At 36.9% G+C, this 22,668-nt stretch overlaps 1 protein-coding gene across 2 annotated transcripts; it reads left to right on the top strand.

Moving 5' to 3' along the window:
• Positions 1–26: 26 nt before the first annotated feature.
• LOC142350701 (isatin hydrolase-like) lies at positions 27–22,459 on the top strand. Of its 2 annotated transcripts, none has more exons than XM_075402633.1 (6): positions 27–302; positions 16,428–16,635; positions 20,268–20,403; positions 20,876–20,990; positions 21,671–21,815; positions 22,162–22,459. In XM_075402633.1, exons 1-6 carry the CDS (start codon positions 296–298, stop codon positions 22,418–22,420), a joined length of 870 nt encoding a protein of 289 aa, XP_075258748.1. In that variant the 5' UTR covers positions 27–295; the 3' UTR covers positions 22,421–22,459. The 2 variants fall into 2 exon arrangements, with proteins under 2 accessions (XP_075258748.1, XP_075258747.1); XM_075402632.1 differs by having other exon boundaries at positions 27–314.
• The last annotated feature ends 209 nt before the right edge of the window (positions 22,460–22,668 follow it).

Here is a 22,668-nt window from a genome sequence, read left to right as displayed (position 1 = left end):
ACTCAATCTGGAATTTAGCCAGTGGCTGCATGTATGCATTTAGTACAAACCCTTTTGGCTAATTTACGTTAACATTACTTGAACTAACTTTAAACCCCCGAGATGGGACCAAAATAGTGAAACAGCACTCACTGGACCATTAACACAAACAACTTTCTAAAAGCCTAGGAGCAAAGAGATTTGAACAAATTGTGAAAATTATAATAGTCTCTAAAATTTGCAAAGTTAAAAGCAAAGTTGAAATTCCAATAACTTTCGCCTATCTTGCAACGTGTCCCGTAATACCAATTTGACAATGACAGGTAAAATGACTGGTAAGTGTTTGTTTGCATTCATTGGTAGAGTGAAAAGGTTCGATTTTTGCGCCGTGTTTCATTGGTGCATTTTTTTTCAAAAAATTTTAAAAATCTGTCGTTATACATTTTTTCCTTCCATTGTCTAAACTACCGTTAAGGTTGCCAAAATGCTTCGCTATTGCGAGTAGCGACAGAAAAATTGCTCTTTTTAAGCTGATGTGAGTCAGGATTTCATCATCAGCAAGGTTAAGATAACAGACCTAAGACAACTCTGATCAGAACGTCGGGACTTGATCTCCGATCAAAGCTTTGTTCGACAATTATCTCACACTACCGTGCGACTATAACGCTTTCCAGACCAGCATGTAATCTGAGTTCCAATAAACCCACTCCTGTGTGGCCCAAATAGTCTGATAGAGGTGGCTTGGGTCTGGAACCTCAAAGTGGCTATACACTGTTACCGTGGGATTGCCTTGATTCAATGAGCGAATAGATTTTGCTATTATTAGTAATTAAGGATAAAATACGGAGACCGAGGGTGTGTATCATGCGTTCAGGTGTCAGAAATACGAAGACATCAGCCAACAGTTGACGATGTTTCAACAAATTGCTTTTTTAATGCTGCAAATTTGTTCTCTACTCCAACCTCTTATTAGGCTTTGCTAAAACTATTACTTAGTGTGAATAGTGGCTTCTGATAATTTTTTTCTACACTTTCGAAAAAGTCTAGTCAAAACTCATAGAGCGCAAGAAGACATTTCCCGCAGTGAATTTCTACAAAAAAGAAGAGACAATAATTAAATGCAACTAGAGTAATAACTTAGTTCATTTTCCACTGAACAAACAAAAAAATGGGTACTATAAATTTATTCTTTGCATCAAAATCAAACTGTCGCAAACGTTAACTGCTTTCGTGCTAAAATCTTCAGCATGCCATTCATATCAAACTGTTACGAATGAATTAGTTTGAGCGATAGTATGAAGGAAACGCAATTTACAGTGGATAAAACATCCACAAAAAATGGGGACCCAATAGACAAAAAGTATATTGAGTTTAGGAATCAATGAGTTGATCAGCTGATATAGTTTCCTCGGTAGATTAATCTATATGTGATTGTTAAAATGGGCAAAGAAGTTACATATTAACCGGTTCGAATTCGAATGGTTAACTTGTAATAACTTGCAAACTTCTTGCAATTTGTTACAAGGCGATACATCGCCTTGCTAGATTTTCTTACAAAAATTTGCAGGCCCTTACAAGTTAACCATTTGATTTGCACGTTCTTACAAGTAAACCATTCGACTCACAGGTTTTTTCAAGATAAATATTAGACTTAAATTATATGTTCACACATGAGTTCCTAGAACATAAGTTGTTACAAGATAACAGTTTTGCCAATATTGTAGCAAAAAAAAACAAAGCGCTACAAGATATGAAAACAAACAGATGCTTAAAAAATTAGAATCTGGAAAAACGTGAATTGAAATCATAAAATAAAAAATGGTGTAAGAAATAAATGTCACTAACTTACTTTGAGATAATGCTGGCATAAAAATTTGAAACTTCAATCAAAGTCAAACAGGGAACAAATTTTTAGGAACAATTTAAAAAGTCGATTGTGGAAATTGGAAAAAGACCTCATGAGTAATTGAAGAAATTGAAAAATGATTGTTTTGTAAAATTAGGTCGCTTTGTATTTTGCTCTCCAAGTTTAGCGACTTACTCTCGTGCGATTTCTACGGTAATTGACTGAAAGTAAAATTGAATTAACCAAAAAGAATTGAGCTCGAACAGAACGACCGCGCAACAATTTACCATTGATCTATTCGACCTGCAAGCACTTAGAAGTTAAACATTCGACTTGCAAGTTCTTACAAGTTAACCATTCGGTCCAACGCGGGTAAGTAATCTTTAGAACGCGAAAATCGTTTTTATCATCCCCAAGAAAAGAGATTAAGGCATTCAATTCATCCAAGATATTGAAAACAAATATATATTTTATGTGGAGGAAAGGGGAGCATATGAACAGTTCCTAGTCCATTCTTTTTACTTATAATATTGATGTGCTAAAATGATGATACCTGCTCTGCTGGAAAACCATGGTTTCAGAATTGAGAAATCGAGAGTCTCCTAACATTTTCTTGTTCAGACAGGCTTCTTTAACGCATTTTGCCAATGAACTAATTCAAGACAAAATACTATTATTTACGTAAAATTACCTATGAATTTTTTTTACTGTAACTGCCAGCTCAACTAATGCCGGATAAACAATTCAACAAAAACATTCATGTTACCAGAAAATAAACTCAAACAGATAAATGAACTGTCTGACATGTGAAAAATTGTTCACAATTTTTAATTGAAACGAGAAAATTTTGAAAGTTGTAACGTTTCTGAAAAAAATTTGCACAGTTTTCTGACAGAAGCAAAAAACAATTAATTGATCCCCACAAAATTATGATTTGGAAGTTTCTCGTGTTTGTGATTTTATATTCAAGTTAAGACACCAAATAATGTTAAGAGATATGAAAAAAGTTTTGAAAAGATATGAAAAAAAAACCATGAAAAAAAACAAAAATTAAAGTTCGAAAGTCATATCATTTCCTTTTATGTAAGCTCTATTGCTATTTTAACAACTATTTTTAGCAACTATTACTGTTTTGACGCAAAAAAATAGTTCACTGTTAGTTGATGATTTTCGATTTTGAGGCCATCGGACTGTTTTCCAATGATTTCTTTTGTTTTGATGGCTTCCTCCATCTTTTAAATTTCTGTTTTTTAGATATTTAAAGATATCAGAATGTACCTTTTTATCAAGTTGTTGACCTCAACCGAGCGGATTGATTAAGAAATGAAATGCTAGCCGCCCAGTACAAAAATAACTTCATTCCAAAATGAAGGAAGTTTGGTGGGAGCTACAGCTTTAGTAGTGTTGCGAATCAAAAACTCTGCGGACTCAAAAACTCTTTGAGCCAAACAATTTCATTAAATGCTTTCAAAACGATTCTCCACAATAAGCCAGCCACCTCGGTAGACAATTAACACAAAACAGTTTGCATCTATAGGGCATCAACTGAAAAATTTTACATAGATGATTTAAACAATCTTCATCTTATTTGATTTTTCGATATTTCATTTTTTTGTTTAGTATTGTACCAATTTTTAGAATGTTGAGCCTTCTATATTCATTGTATTTATATATTGATTGCATGGATCTGAAAAACAATTAAAATATAGGATTTTTTCCTCTGTGTCCCAACTTACTGGCTGACTATTATTTGCACCCCCTTATAACGCTCCGTATAACTGTGAGAGCATAACGTAATGGGGTGAGAAGACGAAAAGATCCAAAGTGTAAATCTCCAAATCCTGTTATTAAAATCTTTGAGGTTTTTCGTCAAATTAGAAAGATTGCCTGAGAAGTGCTGGAGTTATATGAGAGAAACAATCATTTTTTAAGGAAAAATATTTTAAAATTATGTTCTGATAATTTCCACTAGGGTAAAAAATCCAAATTTTATTAAAATTAACAAAAAAAACCAATTCATGGAACATTTTTTGTGGCAGCTCAATTTGGGGCAAAATTTAGGGTCCATAATGTGTTGAATAATACTAGGTTATACATCGAAATCTGATTACACTGTTACGTGGGTCGCCTACAACTTCATTGCTGCACAATTATAAAGACAAAAAATAAATCCTGAAGCTTAAAGAGTGCTAGAGTTTCTTGACGGAATTGTAAAAGAGGCAATTGAATTGAAAAGTGTCGGCTTAGGTCAGCTTCAGGGTGGATGAATCGAATGAAAAACAGGCAAAAACTGTAACCGGGGGCAACATTGGACGGTTTTCAACTTGTAAATTGATCAGTTACTGTAAACAAAATGTAGTTCCTCAAGTTTTATAGCATTTTACAAGTTTACCTAAGTCGGGAAAAAGACTAAGAACTCACTGACTTTCTTTTTTAACAATTTGTTTCAAAAAAATGAGCAGCAACGATAAATCAAGAATAAATCATTCTCTTTCTGACTTTCACTTAGGTGTCATCTGCAAATACAATTAGTTGTTCTTCATTTGTGTATACCAATCAATTGATTTAATAATTTCAGATCACAGTTTTTACGGATTTCACTTTTCAAATTTCTGTTTTACGCAAGAGCTGTAATTATGTCTTTACTTAGAGCTATAATTTGCACAATATCAAAAGGTGAATTATCCGAGAAAATCAATTTCTTTTGTCTATTTCTTCCACCGATACGCAGGATATATATATATATATATATATATATATATATATATATATATATATATATATATATATATATATATATATATATATATATTCATGTATATACAAACATACATACGTATTTATATATATATATATATATATATATATACATATTCATATATATATATATATATATATATATATATATATATATATATATATATATATATAATTTCACATCTTGTAATGTTTTAACGTATAGCAAAACGGTTATCTTTTAAAATCTTGTTTGATTTTGGCAGCAAAACTTGTCACGGAGATGCATCGCTTGGGTTTTTTCTGTAATGAATTCGGAATTCCAATGTTTTTCTGTAACTCGAATGGTTAATTTTCAAAAATAGTTTTTATGTCCAACGGTTAACTTGCAAAGTGATGCATCGTCTTGTTAAAAATAGCAAAAACCTTGCTGTAACGGCTGCTCTCCTATCAAAGTCAAGGAAAACTTTACACCGCCCAGTTCGTTTCAGCGGTTTCAAATCTGTCCGGATATTGTGTTTTTGCAGTTAACTTTTGTGAACTGTATTATCCGCTATACTGTAGAATACCGTTGCATTACTTGTTGCTCAATTACTCCTGTTAACTAATCGCTCAGCTTTGCTGTATAACAAACTTGTTTCTCTCAGAATAACAAAATAATTCAAATTGAAACAATCAAATTTTTGTTGAGTTTTCGTTAATAACTCAAGCTATAAACCGAATTCAGGAATTCCCGTTCATACAAATTGTAGCCCTATAACTTGGCTATAACTATGCAAAGTTTCAGCTTTCTAATTCAAAGATTATAGAAAAGGTCACACTTAGTGTAACAATAACTGAGCAAGAATAATAATTTTCTAACTTTAATGTTAGCAAGTCTCTCTATTGGTTTCAATAACACCAATGTTGAACTAGAGTAGGCTTCGTTAAAGCCAGTAAGAGAAACTGACTTTATGCTTTGCACAAAGTTTCTCTTACTTAGGAACTTCGTTCCTCAGAAAGAAAGTTTTGAGAATATCAAAGTTAATTCTCTTTTCACAAGTCAAAGTAAAGTTAAAACTGTACAATCACTAATATGATCTACAGAAACATGACACGATAACAAGTAATTTACCGCTCGAGAAAGTGTGCTTCAATACGCACTGTATGTCAGTTTAATAAGACAAAATTAACAAGTTTCAACTGATTTTTGGTAGTTTTTCAAGCTCCTTTTATGCTGCTAGTCACGTGGATTTACATGTCAAATTCAACTGTTGATTGGTTGTAGATAATGATGTCGACAGAATGTGAACACTTTTCCATAACGTCACTTTTTCAGTGTAAATTTGATGTCATAGGAAATTTGTTAACCATGTAGAATTTTTGTCGAATATTCTGTATCAATAACAGGTTGATTCGCAATCCAATCGCAAAGAATCTGATGCAATACTGTTAAGTCGTAGTATTGTTTTGCTGGTGGTTGAGGTAGTTCGAGTTTGAGTTATAGTTTGACTTCATGAATGACGATTGTGTACTAATAATAGTTGCTAAATATAAATGTTGAACAAAATTAACAAATCCGTTTGGCTTCGATAGAATGTGGCATTAAATTTCGCTTGTCACGCTATTCTAGCTTTAAGGCTTGAAATGACCTTGAAGCGCTATTCTATTTGATTTCTGAGTTGTTAAGCTCAGCCGCAATATCGCCGGCCCTGTTTTCCATCGCGAAAACATCTTTTCTAGTTAGCACTGGGGCGAGCTTCACTACTGGTCTCCTGTACACTCCATCGTTCGTTCGAACTATCGCTGATCGAATCACACCGTCAGACCCATCGATGGTCTCCGTAACTCGACCTAGATTGTAATATCCACGCTTATCGCTGTCTTCGATCAACCAAACGAGATCGCCTTCTTTAAGGGTTTCGTTCACCGTAGATCGCCATTTTTGCCGATTATTCAGAGTTGGCAGATATTCTTTACGAAATCTATCCCATATGAGATTTGCGTAGGCTTGAGTTTGTCGAAAGAGCTTTCGATGATCAACAAATTCTTCTGCGCATGGTAGATAGGGTAAGCAAACGTTCTTGTTGCCAAGCAAGAAGTGATTGGGAGTCAATGCTTCTAAGTCATTAACATCTGAACTGACTGGAGTCAAAGGCCTCGCATTCAAAGTCTGCTCAACAATACACATCGTTGTTGAAAGAACATCATCGGTGACTGATCTGTTCCCCAACACTGCATACATTGCTTTCTTGCAACTTCTCACCAACCGCTCCCGTACTCCTCCAAAGTGAGGTGCTGCGGGTGGGTTGAATTTCCATCTGATCCCTCGTTGAATTAGATGTTCTTCGATCCCTTCTTTGTTCCATGCCGCAACGTACTCTGCAAACTCTCTTTCAGCTCCAACAAAGTTTGCCCCATTGTCGCTGATGATCGTACTTGGTTTGCCTCTTCGGGCAATAAATCTCATTATTGCATTGAGACAACTATCTGTGTCCAACTTGGGTACCACTTCTATATGCACCGCTCTCATAGTTAGACAAGTGAAGAGACAAAACCATCGCTTTTCATTCCGTCGCCCAATCTTCACAATGAAAGGGCCAAAGTAGTCAACTCCAACGTTTGTAAAGGCTGTTGAAGCATCTAACCGCTCTTCGGGTAGATCTGCCATGACTGGTGTTATCGTTTGTGCTCTGCCTTTTCTGCAGGTAATGCACTTGTTCTTGATTGATCTTAAGGCGTTCCGTATGCCTAGGATCCACATCTTCTGCTGAACAATGTTTCTTACATGCTCCGTGCCTTCGTGTTGATTGTCCTTGTGCTCGTTTCGCAAGAATAATTCAACCACGTGATGTTTCCAATGTAGCAAAAGTGGATGCTTTGCATTGAAGTCCAGTTGGCTCTTGCCTATTCTGCCTTTGGCTCGAATAAGTCCTTCTTCATCTAAGAAGGGTGAGAACTGTAGAATTTTGCTGACTTTTGGAATTTCTTTTTCAGCTTTGAGAGATTTCATCTCTTCACCAAACTGTTCTTGTTGTAGTAACTTGAAGATTGTTGCTTTTGCTTTTCCTCTTTCTTCGATGCTGACTATGAGGGTTGCTGGTTTGTGTTTGCTAAATGCTCGCCGTACGTATGCCACTGTATTTACTATTCTGTTGAAGTTACTGAATCGTTCCCACTGGATAACAGCTTTCTTCTCTTCAGTCTGTATCATGAATACTGATGAGGGTATATTCTCTTCATCTGATGCAAAGATTAGGTTCACCTGCTCCGGCCATTCATTTTCTGGTTGTTTTAACCAGGCCGGCCCAGTGAGCCACTCACTTCTCTTGAGTTCTTCAATGTTGATTGCTCTGGTGCCAATGTCCGCTGGGTTGTTGATACCGCTGACATGTTTCCACTGTGAAACATCGGTTGTATCTAGTATCTCAGCCACTCGATTGGCCACAAACACTTGTTGCTTACGATGGGAACTGTGTATCCACTGCAATACCGTAGTTGAGTCTGACCAAAAACTGCAACTATTTATCTTCATTTCATGTTCCTTGACTATCTGTTCTTTCAACCTCACTGCCATGACAGCCGCTTGCAATTCCAATCGCGGTATTGAAAGATGCCTCATCGGTGCCACTCTGCATTTTCCAATGACAAATGCTAAGTCAGCTGAGTATTCTTTTGGTTTTGAGCGTAGATAAGCCACTGCACACATCGTGTCTTCAGATGCGTCAGCAAACACATGAAGTTCGGCTTTATCCCTCTCTCTGTTGAAGTACCTTCTATCGATGCTCGTTTCAGCCACTATTGGGAGTTGTTCTTTCCATCTCAGGAATTCTTCTTCTTCACTGGGCTCGACTTCGTTGTCCCAATGTTGTCCTTTCTTAGTCCAGATGCCTTTCAGAAGTCGTCTCATGTGAACACTGAACGGAGCAAACAATCCGATCGGGTCGAATACTGAAGATACCAGTGATAGAATCTTCCTCTGGGTTATAGGTGCTTCAACTTCCTTGTTTGTACCTCTGCATACTTGAAGACTGTCATCAGTAACGGTCCATTGTAGTCCTAGCACTGAGGATCCCTCCGTACTGGGTTCCACTTCGACTTGCTTCGTGTTGCTGATTGACTTCAAGTCTTCTGGGATTGCTTTGGTAACTGCGTCGTTGTTGCTTATCCACTTCTTCAATTCGAATCCATGTTGCGAGAGAAGAGGTTGTAGTTGATTGAAGACTTCAATTGCTTCTTCCGGGGTTTGCACTGATTTGATGAAATCGTCCATGTAGAAGTTGTTTTGTTTTGCCTTTGCTGCAATCGGATACTCTTTTTCGTTGTCCAGACCCTCTCGCTTGAGAGCATAGTTTGCGCAAGTTGGAGAACTCTTAGCGCCAAACACGTGACGCTGATATTCGTATATCTGAACAGGTTCGTTTGTTCTTGGACGCCATAAGAATCTCAAGCAACTTCTGTCCTGTTCGGGAACTTGCACTTGTAGAAACATCGATTCGATGTCAGCTGTCAGGGCTATTGGTCCTTCACGGAATCTGAATATTGTTCCAATCAGCCCATGTAGCAGATCAGGTCCTGCTAGTAGCTTATCATTTAGGCATACTTCTTTGTACTTTGAGGCAGCATTGCAAACACGTCTTACTTTGCCAGGCTTGTTCGGGTTTAGCACTGGATGGTGTGGCAAATACCATTCTTTCCCGAAGGTGCCTCTCACTTCGGACTCGTCCAATATCTTTACGAATCCTTTTTCTACATCTGTATCTATTGACTGTTGATACAAATTCTTCAGGTTTGGGTCCCTTTGGAATCTTCGCTCCAGTGAGTAAAGCTGACCCAAGGCTGAGCTGTAGTTGTTCGGTAGGTTTGGCTCTGGTTCACTCCACAGCATTCCCACTTCGTACCGCTCGCCTGTGAACTTCGTCGTACTCTCTAGCATCTTTTGTGCCTGCAGTTCCTTCTTTGACTGACTGACGACGTTGATTTTGGAAGCATAGGTTTCTATGTCCCACCAGGTTTGGATATTCTCAGCCACTTTCACATCTTCAGTGAAGGCGAAATGACAAACATTTTGTCTTCTTTTGCCCGTCATGGGTCCACTGACTACCCATCCTAGCTCTGTTAGAACGGCGAAGGGTTCACTTCGTGTTCCTGTCTTATAGTCCAATGGGCGTTGTAGCTCATAAGCATCTTGACCAAGGATGATGCCAACTTCCATCAAGTTGAAGCTTTTGTTGGGTAAAACACTCAAGTGGTTGAAGCTTTGCTTCAGCTTGTTGTAGTTGTAGTTTGTGTTTCCCAATGAGATTGACGGGTGTGCAAACGCTTCGATTGAATGCACCTTTGAATGTAGTCCCTTTATTTTGAGAGGAACCTTTTCTGTCTTCAGATCCTTCGTTCCGTGTATGCCAGCTATGTTGAGCGTCACATCGGTGCCTTGGGCCCGTAACTTCTCTTGCACACTTTGATCGATGAATGAAACCGTTGATCCACTATCGAGGAAAGCATATGTGTTCAGCCTGTTGCCACCGCTCTGTATTGAGACAGGAACTATCTGAAGAAAGCTAGTAACTTCGTTACTCTGGTTGATTGTTGCTGCGCTTACGTTGACTGCATGATTGCCCTCGTCCATTTGGTTTTTTGAGTGCAGCAATCGGTTGTGCTTTTTGATGCATCCATTGATGCCGCACGCATTGACTTTACAATCTTTGATTACATGTCCTTTGCCTAGACATCCGTAACATAAGCGTTGCTTTCTCACTGCTGCGTACCGATCATTCACACTCATGTTCCTGAATAGTGGACAGTTCCATATTTTATGAGTGCCATCAGCTAGCGGACAGTGATCACTTTGCGTTTGCTTCGTTTCTTTCACGTTGGAACTTGCACTGAAGTTCGACGTCTTCGAGAACCGTTTGTCTCTATTTGTGCTTCTTCGGTCTTCTTCTCTTCGCTCTCCCTTGAAAGCTGAAAACCCTTCGTGCACGAATGCTATCCTTGATAGCCATTTTTCAAACATAATCAGATCAGGCCAATCTTCATCTTTATCATCAACATAGAACCACCACTTCTCTTTGAGAACTTGGGGTAGTTTATCTACTGCCATATACAATGTCGAGCTTGATTGCAGATCACCAATCTGCTTGTACTCTTTGAGCACATTCACAAAATTCGAAACAATAACTGAGAAACTGATCAGACCTGTTGAGTCGTGAGGTTTCACCTGACTTGCTTTGCGAAGACTCTCCAGTTGTGCATCAATGATCACATGAGGCCTTCCAAATTTCCTCTCCAGAATACTCCATGCAGCACCATAGAATTGTCCAGAATAACTCATTCCAGAGATTGCTGACCTTGCCTTGCCTGTCAGTAGAGTCTTCAGATGGCTCATCTTCTCTGAGTCTGGTATTGGTCGTTGATCCACTGTAGCAATGAACATACTAGACCACTCCGGCCATTCGAGAGGGTTTCCGTCGAAGTTGTTCAACTTCAGCTTTGGTAGGTTACTGCTACCTGGGTACCCAATGTTGTGTTGTAGTCGACCAGCTCTTGGGGAAACGTCCCGGTCTTCAACACTTGAGGAACGGTCTCGTGAACTGCGATATCGTGAGAAGTGACTTTGCCTGTTCACTTCAGGGGTCACTTCGAAGCGAGCTGTTGATCGATCTGGTGTTAGAAGGTTGTCGATTCTACTGGCCCAGTCAGAGACATCTCTCTTCTTGGGTGTCCAGTTGAAGGGTGATTTGTCGCGAGCACTGGTTGATTGGGAACGAGCATCATCGTTCTCTAATGCTGTTCTCTTCGCTTTGCGCTCTAGCTCACGCTCTTCCTCCAGCAGTTGATGCTTGGTTTCCAATTCCTTCATTTGCATTTCCAGCTCTAGCCTCCTCCGCTCAAACCGTGCTTGTTCGAGTCGCATCTTGGTTTCGAATTCGATATCGAATTTTTTCATCCTTTCCTCTCGCCTTTGCTTTGCTGACGATGTTTCCGAAACATTCTCCGTTTCTTGGGCACTTGCTGTTGCTCCATTTTGCACTGTTTGAGCAACTGGGTTGTCCGTTGGATAGTTGTTGTTGCTCTCGCTGTCGTTCACCGCTTGGGCTGCGTTGCTTTGCTCTGCATTCATTGCTGGTTGCGTGCCTTTGCTTATATATGAAAGCCAATGATAGTCCAAACTTGCTTTGCACTTCCTTGCTTCTTTCAGATGTTCTTCAACGAAATTTGCTTGGTAGGGCACAAGCTTGTTTCGACGCTGCAGTTGCTTGGGTATTTCTTCCTCTAGGAGGTGGACAGTCTGTTGATAGAGGACCTTTAGTTTGTTGGGTCGATCTGAGTCTTCAATTATTTTGTAGCCAATCGCTGTTTTAGTGTTGACTTCTTCCAATAAATCTTGGAATTTCTTGTCGTACCTTTGAGCTGCTGATTGAAGCTCCTCTCTGCTGGTTGTGCAGGGATTGCCTGGTTGCCTTTTGCTTTGCTTGTTCCTTTTAAGCGAGGTTAATTCTTCAACGTGTTTTGTGAATTGCACTCGCAACTTTCGCTCTGCCTCACTGGCGTTGCGCTGTTGATTTAATTGATTCTCTTTGGGGGGTGCCTTCGGCACTCTCTTCATCAGATTGGACAGCAGTTTGCCTTCCACTGTCCGGGTCGGCGGACCAAATGTAACGGCTGCTCTCCTATCAAAGTCAAGGAAAACTTTACACCGCCCAGTTCGTTTCAGCGGTTTCAAATCTGTCCGGATATTGTGTTTTTGCAGTTAACTTTTGTGAACTGTATTATCCGCTATACTGTAGAATACCGTTGCATTACTTGTTGCTCAATTACTCCTGTTAACTAATCGCTCAGCTTTGCTGTATAACAAACTTGTTTCTCTCAGAATAACAAAATAATTCAAATTGAAACAATCAAATTTTTGTTGAGTTTTCGTTAATAACTCAAGCTATAAACCGAATTCAGGAATTCCCGTTCATACAAATTGTAGCCCTATAACTTGGCTATAACTATGCAAAGTTTCAGCTTTCTAATTCAAAGATTATAGAAAAGGTCACACTTAGTGTAACAATAACTGAGCAAGAATAATAATTTTCTAACTTTAATGTTAGCAAGTCTCTCTATTGGTTTCAATAACACCAATGTTGAACTAGAGTAGGCTTCGTTAAAGCCAGTAAGAGAAACTGACTTTATGCTTTGCACAAAGTTTCTCTTACTTAGGAACTTCGTTCCTCAGAAAGAAAGTTTTGAGAATATCAAAGTTAATTCTCTTTTCACAAGTCAAAGTAAAGTTAAAACTGTACAATCACTAATATGATCTACAGAAACATGACACGATAACAAGTAATTTACCGCTCGAGAAAGTGTGCTTCAATACGCACTGTATGTCAGTTTAATAAGACAAAATTAACAAGTTTCAACTGATTTTTGGTAGTTTTTCAAGCTCCTTTTATGCTGCTAGTCACGTGGATTTACATGTCAAATTCAACTGTTGATTGGTTGTAGATAATGATGTCGACAAAATGTGAACACTTTTCCATAACGTCACTTTTTCAGTGTAAATTTGATGTCATAGGAAATTTGTTAACCATGTAGAATTTTTGTCGAATATTCTGTATCAATAACAGGTTGATTCGCAATCCAATCGCAAAGAATCTGATGCAATACTGTTAAGTCGTAGTATTGTTTTGCTGATGGTTGAGGTAGTTCGAGTTTGAGTTATAGTTTGACTTCATGAATGACGATTGTGTACTAATAATAGTTGCTAAATATAAATGTTGAACAAAATTAACAAATCCGTTTGGCTTCGATAGAATGTGGCATTAAATTTCGCTTGTCACGCTATTCTAGCTTTAAGGCTTGAAATGACCTTGAAGCGCTATTCAATTTGATTTCTGAGTTGTTAAGCTCAGCCGCAATACTTGCCATCCCAATTCCATCCAGATGATCACAAACAAAATTCGCGGTAAAAATTGTTTAAATTTTCCATGTTTGCCTTAGTGTTTCTGAACTGCACCAGCATAATTCAATCCTAGGTGTTAAAAATAGTACTGGATTAATATATTTTAGGAATAATTCTCCATCACTAAGCCCAATCAGAAACCATCTCAATTCATTTTCAATGCAACACGTGAAAAAGCTCTCTAAAATCTGAAAATCAGCAGAGGGCTCAAAGATTATTAGATAATTCGTAAAAGACATGTAAACGTTATAAAAATCAATTTTATATCAGTTATTTTTTGTGTCACTATTTGACCATTGCGTTTCTTTTTCGCTATATTCATCATTTCACGGATAAAATAAGTGAGCTTGAGTAAAAGTAAAAAGTAGATTGTTGCTTCCCTTAAATGTCGAGTTTGGCAAACCACAAACACTAAGACCAGATCACTGCTTCACGAAGTGTCATTGAACCAAATTGAGCAGGTGCAATTTTTGCTCAATTTAGTTCTTAGTTCACTCAGCGCAGCAAATTTAGTTCTTGTATGAGCTATATGCTTCTTAATAAGCAAATTACAGAGTGCCAACATTGTTAACTCGCTAATGCTCTGAAATCACACTTCATTTTATATTTTCATCATAACAAAAACAGAGCAGAAATTTGATCAGACTCTTCAGATGAAAGACTAGGCATGACTATAATTACCTCACACTAGCGCGAAGTACCACGAGATAAACGCGAACATTTTGTTGCCCTGCGGAACTATGCGACGTTAGCGACTAAGAACGTGTGACGATTAAAAATTGTGCGCGAATTATCATACCTTGTGATCCCGACGAAACATCGCGTTGATCAGATGCTCGGACAAGGAGTTGGCACGTGCTCGGGCTGAAGTTCCAGACACAAATTTGATATGTCCAAACTGAAATGAATGCACCAGGGGCGTCGTTCTTTGAAAATTACACGATCTGGAAAATGAACGCATGAAAGTCTCGAAATAGGCAATTGTCATCGCCCGATGAACGCAAAAAATTTTTTGAAGGCAGGAAAGTCTGTCTGGACGTGGATTTTTTCCGTTTGAGACGGTCTGGACATTGACATGTTTCGTCTGTGATGATCTGGACATTTCGACGTTCGGTCTGGTACCTTAACTTGGATAATTGGACAATCTGGACTGAGCAAAACTCCGCTACTATGATCAAATATTCTTTTATTAAACTCTTTTGTCTCATTTTTTATGCATTCTTTTATGGCATATTTTCCACACGAGCAACCAAAAAAATAGCTAACAAAATTGCAATCAACATTGCAAAACCCCCAATGATAACAGATGAGAAGTCAAACAAAGAAAAAAATAGTTTTTTGTATGGTTTTAGTATTGTATAAATCTTCAAAAGCGCATTAAAAAATAAGAGTGAACGTATATATTAAAACTCTTAAGACCCATTTTGCCATCCTAATCTAAAGAATCGAGATCTTTGTCACAAGCCCTAGTCTATTACCGACGGCTATCTTGCAAGATCTTGCAAGAATCTTGCAAGAATCTTGTAAGATTACGCACCATCTTGCAAGATCTTGCAAGATTCTTGCAAGATCTTGCAAGATAGCCGTCGGATATGCAAGAATCTTGCAAGATAAGCGTCGATCTTGTAAGATTCTTGCAAGATAGGCGTCGAATTCTTGCAAGATTCTTGCAAGACAAGCGTCGAAGTCTTGCAAGAATCTTGCAAGATAAGCGTCTGATTTTTGCAAGGGTCTTGCAAGATAAGCGACGAATTCTTGCAAGACCCTTGCAAAATGGGCGTCCGGAAGTCTAGTCTTAGCTTGAGCTATCTGCTTTTTTCCTCTCAATCGGTTACTTGCATTTGGTTTTTTGTGTCTTTGCAACCTATTAATGATTCAAAGTGAATAGACTCACAGAAAAGTCTCATTTACAGAACAAAAAGTCGATTATAACATTATATATCATAAGCAGGAACGCTCTGGATGCTTTTTTATGACCCTTTTTAATGCTTACCAAGTGATTCACACTTGTTGTGAACAGAATGAACCATTGAAACGATCATTGAACAATTTCTCCTGAAATGAGAGTTTCAAATATTTTGTTGAAGGCAGAAGTGATATGAAAGTTTCTGTTTTGAACAGAGAGCTCCCTTTGACGTCTGAACTCATAAGAGAAAAGGATCATTGAGTTAATAGGACTTTAAAATTTCACTTTTTTCTTGAACATTTTTCGACGTCTATCTTGCAAGATCTTGCAAGGTTCTTGCAAGATAGGCGTCCGGATCTTGCATCTTGCAAGATAGGCGTCATTTGCAAGAATCTTGCAAGATCTTGCAAGATAAGCGTCATTTGCAATAATCTTGCAAGATCTTGCAAGATAAGCGTCGGAGTTCGACTAGGGAGGTTGACATTTTTCAGTGCTGCTTGTGTTAACCTGCAGCTCATGTTCATACGTTCCCCCAACTTATCTTCCTCAGTTATCCAATAGAAAAGAAAAAAAATAATTCTGAGTTACTAGGAGGCACATTTGATCAGATTATGAATCGAATTACAGCATTTTTCTTGACTTATAATATGACATATGACATAACGCGCTCATGACTCTCGTTTGCGTGTTTTCCCCCAGAGATTAATTTTCGAATCATATTTGGACCACCTTACTCCGGGTAATCTTTAACGGTGGAATGTTGCGTCCACTTATATCCCCTCTTCAAAGAGGTTGAAAACGCTCAAATCTTCGACTACCCGAGTAACCGGTTTTCACGAGTGCATGAGCATGAAGTAATATAGCATGAAATCTGGGGACAGGAACACATACGATTCAGAGGTCGATGAATTCATAGTTCTCCTACAAAATCCCTATTTTTTCTTCCAGAAATATATTTTTCAGTTCAATTGCACTGTCACGGTGTTGAATTATATCTGTCGGGTTTCGAATAAGTTAACTCAGTGTTTCAGCTTCACTTTTCCTTCTCGTCACATTTGTCCCACAGTCACTTCTTTTCAAAGTCGACACTTCAGATTGGGTTGACCTGACATACCCTCTCTCGCCAGAGTTCCCAGTGAACACTGTGGTCTACCATCCTTTGAGAATCAACCCGGACAAGTCAATTGCCACCAATAGCTGGCCTGGAACAGATTTGGACGGCAAATTTGCTGCTTTCAGGTATGTGAATTATGGTTAAATTGCAGCTGCATTCGGTGCCGAAAAGAAAATTTGACCAAGAAACTTGAAACACTCTCTTCAACTCTAACAGCTCGACCAATCAAGTGATAGCTCAAAAGTTTGGAAAATGAAGTGCAGTTCTTACAAAGTTGATCTGATCTTTTTTTTATAAAACAAGCTATTAGGCTTGAAAAAAGAGAACAAGCAAAACAGCCTTGCACAAAATCCAATTGCTTGAGCGCCTTTAGTTTTCGCATAATTTCTATTTCAGATACTAGTGTTTTTTAGACGTTGCGCTCACATCTGTATACCTTTCTCGCCATTTTTGATGTTCTTTGACGAGTTTTGCTTATTTGCTACACGTTCTTTCCGCTTATTTTTTAGTGTTATTGTTCCGACCCCTCTTGAGGGGGAGGAACTATATACTCAAATGGGTTTTTTTTGTTCAGTCAATTTTGGCCGATCGATATATTCATCGTAGAGAGTTGAGACTGATATTATTAGAAAGCTTGTCCAGCGTAGAATATGGAACTAAAAAGATTTTTTTGATTTTCGTTTTTTACAGGGAGATATCGAAGTTTAAACTTTCGAGAAAATACAGTGAATTCCATTGATTTTATTCACCTTTTTTCGGAATTTTTGACTAAAATTTCGCCAATTTTGCTAAAATTTAATTAAATTTTTCACGAAAATGTTGTTGATTTTTTTTCAAAGACAAAATACGGTGTCGGCTATTTTTATTGAATTTTTTTGTCACAGATTCCGGCTAAATATTTCACAAAATTCAGACTTTATCATCAAAAACAGCACGAAACAAGTTTCTTTAGTCCACTCTGATTAAATTTGCAGGAAGTGCATACCCAAACATCACTAACAAAATCTTTGTAGACCGCAAAAGGGACTAATTCTACTTCAACTTCCTTTGAGAGTGCTCTGTAATTAAAAATTTGCCGTTTTTTGCTAACTTTATTCGTTGATTATCAAAAACGCAGCATTTATTTTTGATTTTTTAACTAAGGAAATATCTATATCTATGACATTTGAAAAAAATTTTTTCCTAATGTACAATCAGCATTTGCAGGAGTAGTTTTGTACCAATCTTGGACCGTTACAATCCAAAAATAATTCGGATTGTCATCAGTCGGTTGTTTATATAAAAAATTCAATCTTTTTTATATTAATTAAATAACAGAAAATCTGAAATCAAAGCTCACTGGTGATAGGTCATTTTGGCTTCCTATTTAGCTCCAATTTAATTTATCTATTTGATTACTTGGAAGCCAATGGTCGTTTTGACTTTTAAAAATTTTGATTTTTAAATAAAAATGGCTTATTGAACTTTGCCTCCAATTTTCTCTTAATTTAGTCAATTTGTAGCTTACTGTCAGAATTCAAAGAGTGCTCTTTCTTTCTACTGAATTCAAAATCGGTTTTTATTGCGGTTTTACGTTTTAGGTTATAGTTTTCTGGCTTTGATACTACTAGATTGCACAATTTTTTTTAATTTTTTGGTATTCGCATATTTTTCATGTTTTCTAGTTTTTGTCAAATTATCGCGTTATTTGCAGTTCATATATCAAATTAGTTGCGTTCAAAATAACACACAATTGATAAAATTTAAATTTTTAAAGATATAGATTGTGGTTCTTTACTGCTTCAACAATATTTTCTTGAAGAATTTAATTGAATTTTGTAATTTTGTCTTTAACTCTTGTTTTTTCTTTGTCTTTTTAGTCGTATTTATTTTCCTTTACAATGACTCGGTTTGATTGGCTTTTCATGGAAACGTAGATGAGCTCATTTTCTGTTAATAGTAGATAGCTGATGGCTTTCATGACTTTGAAAACAATTGTTTTCCAAAATAAAAAACCACTAACTTCGCATTTTTGTTCCTTTTTTTGTCGGTTTGTTAACTGGTCTCGTTAATTAAAGTTTAAAGATGGCCTTATTTTTGTCGGGGGAAGGTGTCCAAAGGGATTGATGTCACAAAATCTAAAGTTTCTAAAGAATTTGTTATGACATTACTGGCTTCGACACGGATTTTTTACAAAAAAAAAGTAAATTAATTTTTGATTTTTGTCATATTTGACGTTCTTTTGTGGACGTAAAACTTATTCTGGAAATTTGCAGGGCTCAAGGGTTTCTTGTGGAAGAATAAAAGAATAAATTCATTTTTTTTAATTTTGTAATTAATGGTTTTCATGTCTTTGGAAATAAATTTTTTTCGAAAAAAAACAAGTGTTACTTAATCTTGCCTTTTTTTTCTTTTTTGGTCTAATTGTTACCTAGTTTCATTAATGAGAATCCACATAAAAAATTTTAAGGGAACGTGTCAAAAGCGATTGGTGTCACAAAATCTAATGTTTTTAAAGAATGCGTTATGGCTTTACTGGCTTCCACACGGGTTTTTCACAAAAAAAGTAAATGAATTTTTGATTTTTGTCATATTTGAGGTTCTTTTTGTAGACGTAAGACATATACTGTATAATTGCAGGTCTCAAGCGCTTCTTTTGGAGGAATGGACGAACCTATTCAAATTTTTCATTTTGTAATTAATGGCTCTCATGTCTTTGGAAAAAAATTTTTGTGAAAAAAAACAAGTATTATATAATTTTGCTTTTTTTTCTTTTTTTTATTAATGTCTACCTAGTTTCATTAATGAGCAGTCACATAATACATTATCGGTGTTTGATGAAGGTGCAATTGAACATATTTTGAGGGCCAAAGTAAGGCTTTACGTCTTCGAAAGCTTTTTCTGGCAAGTTTTAATTGATTTTTTGTTTGTTGTCTATTTGTTGTTCTTTTTGGAACTTAAAAAAATTGAATACATTGAACACCGACAGTTCTTAATTCCCCTCTATAGAAGCATTGGTAGTTGTAAACCTATGGGATATAGTTGATTCCTAATGGTTTTCATTACTTTGAAATTAATTGTTTTTTTTAAAAACTCAGCGATTTTTCTAACTTTAAAGTTTCTGTTCTTTTTTGTCTAATGGTTACCCAGCCTTATTATGAATTGCTGAATAACCGTTTTTTTTCTTGTGAATTACAATTTATTTTGTTTAGTTTCAGTTTTATTTGACGTTATTTTGACTTTGTTATTAAGTTTTGTTTCTTAAAACGGACATAAATTTTTTGATGTAATTAATGTTGTTGTTGTTTGATTTTGCCGTTCTTCTTCGCTCGCTTTCTTAATATCGGCATATCTCATCAATCTAAAGGCATATCTCATTTTTTACTCGACTGAGTTATTTGCTTTGGAGGCTATCTTTCCGTTCATACACCAGAGTTTTTTTTTGAAAAATACTTGAATTTTTGTATTTTTCTATCTGTTCCTCATTTGATAGACAATTATGCCAAAATTGTGGATGAGCGGGGTCGGAACCTTATGTGCGATCGCACATTACCGAGCCTCCTTGTTTTGGTGAATAATGAGAGGAATAATTGATCCAAGTATCATCTTCTCAACCCCCCCCCCCCCCCCCCCATTTCTACAAAATCATACCACATACCGAAAAAAGTCATTATTTTATGCATATCTATACCTGTCTGATCATGGTTTAATTTTTGTCTGGATGACTGATCATGAACATGCACTTCAATCTGGGTTTCATTTTTTTCTTTCGTTTCAGGTTTTTAGAGTTCTACGAACACACTGGAACGCACCTGGATGCTCCCCGACATTTCGTTGAGTTTGGGAAAACAGAGGAACAATTGACTTGGGATCAGCTAACTGGACCTCTGAATGTCATCAATATTGCTTCTAACGTTAGTGTATTTTTCTCAAAAAAAATGAATTACTTTTTTCAACGTACGGCTTCTTATCTAAGCTATTTTAACATGCTCCAAGGAATCACCTGGCGATGTTTTTCCAACCAATATATTGAGCCGGGTTTAATCCATAATACATCTTTAGATTTAAAGCCAGTTTACCATATTATCATTAATTTATGGCTGGAATAAACGGAAGGCAAAAGCTGATTTCACTTTAGTTTCACAATTGCAACGGTCTAAGAGTTCGTTCAAAATACCCCTGATCATAGACTGAACCAGGATTTAAATTGGCATAGAATTGCGCCCAACCAGACGAAACTATCCATAACAGATCTGCAGCGGACTAAGTGTTGCTTAGTGGCTGTCGTTACCCCACCCCCAAGTTACTAAAGTTCCCAAAAATTTATCAAAAAAGGACAGGCGAAATAGCATAATTTTTTGGTGCTTAGAATTCGGTTCTTTGTAGGTTGAGAAGGCCAACATTCCGAAATACAGTGTAGAAGCGGAAGACCTGCAGCCCTTCATTGACCAGAATGGACCCATTGAGCCCAAGTCATTCGTATTCCTCAACACTGGATGGGGTGCGTAATCTGCCCGGGTTTCATTTTTTGAAAAGTGTTTTAAACTCTAGGGGAATTATCGTTGAGACATCAATACCACGTTTCCGAAGTTCAAGCAGAAAAATATTTTATGGGTCCAGGATGCGTTCTTTTTAATTTATGGGTCCAGGAAGCGGAACAAATTCTTTCCTTCAAAAGTCTGAGTTAATTTTTCTAAATTATTTGCTAAATATAATAATAATTATTATTATTTCTATTATTATTTGCTTTTATTATTATTATTATTATTATTATTATTATTATTATTATTATTATTATTATTATTATTATTATTATTATTATTATTATTATTATTATTATTATTATTATTATTATTATTATTATTATTATTATTATTATTATTATTATTATTATTATTATTATTATTATTATTATTATTTTCTATTATTATTATTATTTGCTAAATATGATTACTGTGCTCTAATCAGTCAAGTTTTCTTCCACTCTTTCAGTTTCGTATATTGCTTCTTGAAAGGAAGGTGAGTAAAATTATCAGGGATAGGCTGCTTAATCAATCTTGGAGTGAGGGAGAAATAAAACTTTGTGAGAACCTCGGCATGAAAATTTTGGGAGAAAAACTACTCTTCAATTTAAGTTCGAGAATTTTCCGTTCAAAATTAATCAAAGATGCTCTAACTCAGGTCAACATTGGAAAAATGCAGAGAAATATGAGAAGGAGGCTGTGTGTTTGGGAGAAACGGCACTTGATTGGCTGTTTGAGAATGCACCCGACATGCTTGGATTTGGAATGGACGTCATTAGCCCAGAGTGCAATTCAGCCACCTTGTTAGTACCAAAACCCACTCTTCCAGCTGTCCTTTTAAAATACCATCACCAACCGATATAATGGTATGAAGACAATTTGGATCGATCAAAAAATGGGGTATGTTGTTCGACGCTTATTCGACCTATGCTCGCGGTTACTTTATCTTACTCCTCTCATAAATTTGACCCCTCCAGTTGACCAGATTCTCTTTTTCGGGCGCAGATGTATTCACTAAGCCACTCAAAGTGACTAGATCGTGACCTTTTGATTTTGGGTAAGAAAGCGTGTTAAATCAAAAATCCGTTTGATTTGACTACCATTTTCTTTTCTAGTTTCTAAAGAATTAAATTGTCGTCCTGGGTTTAGCTTCCGCCTTCATACAACTCTACTCCCCAAAGAACAGCTGATCATAGAGAACGTTAAATCTTCTGGAATGGACCAACTGCCCCCCAAAGGCGCTCACATTATGATGTTCCCAATGCACTTGCAGGATGGAACCGGAAGTCCTACTCGGATCATTGCAGTGAAAGACAGTGCAGGTGATAGTGCAGGACCTTCAGCTCGAGTGAGCTTGATTGCAATCTTAGTCGCAACTGCAGTCATAATGACATTTGTTACGTGTTGACTATTGGCCAACTCAATTTTTAATTAACTCTTCTTCGAATTTCTTATCGGCAATTAAGCAAACAATCTTTGATTCTAGAACAAGAAAAACTCTATTACTCCACAAATTTTGTAGACAGACCAGTGATCAGTTCCAAAAACCTAAGATCGATACGAGAGACCCATTTAAGAAGGGTGGTTACAAAAGGTCAAAAACTTGCGGGAGACGCTCATTTGCCGGAAATGATTGGCGCGGGTAAAAGCGTTTTC

Source organism: Convolutriloba macropyga, chromosome 12, assembly GCF_964194025.1.
Source record: "Convolutriloba macropyga chromosome 12, txConMacr16.3, whole genome shotgun sequence".
Lineage (NCBI taxonomy): Eukaryota > Metazoa > Xenacoelomorpha > Acoela > Convolutidae > Convolutriloba > Convolutriloba macropyga.
This window is presented reverse-complemented; position numbering and strand designations above follow the sequence as displayed.

Excerpts from the sequence above, each read along its gene's own strand:
- LOC142350701 (XM_075402632.1), top strand. Across the intron at positions 20,991-21,670 it reads ATTCCTCAACACTGGATGGG|GTCAACATTGGAAAAATGCA; the intron begins GTGCGTAATCTG and ends GCTCTAACTCAG. Across the intron at positions 21,816-22,161 it reads GAGTGCAATTCAGCCACCTT|CTTCCGCCTTCATACAACTC; the intron begins GTTAGTACCAAA and ends TCCTGGGTTTAG.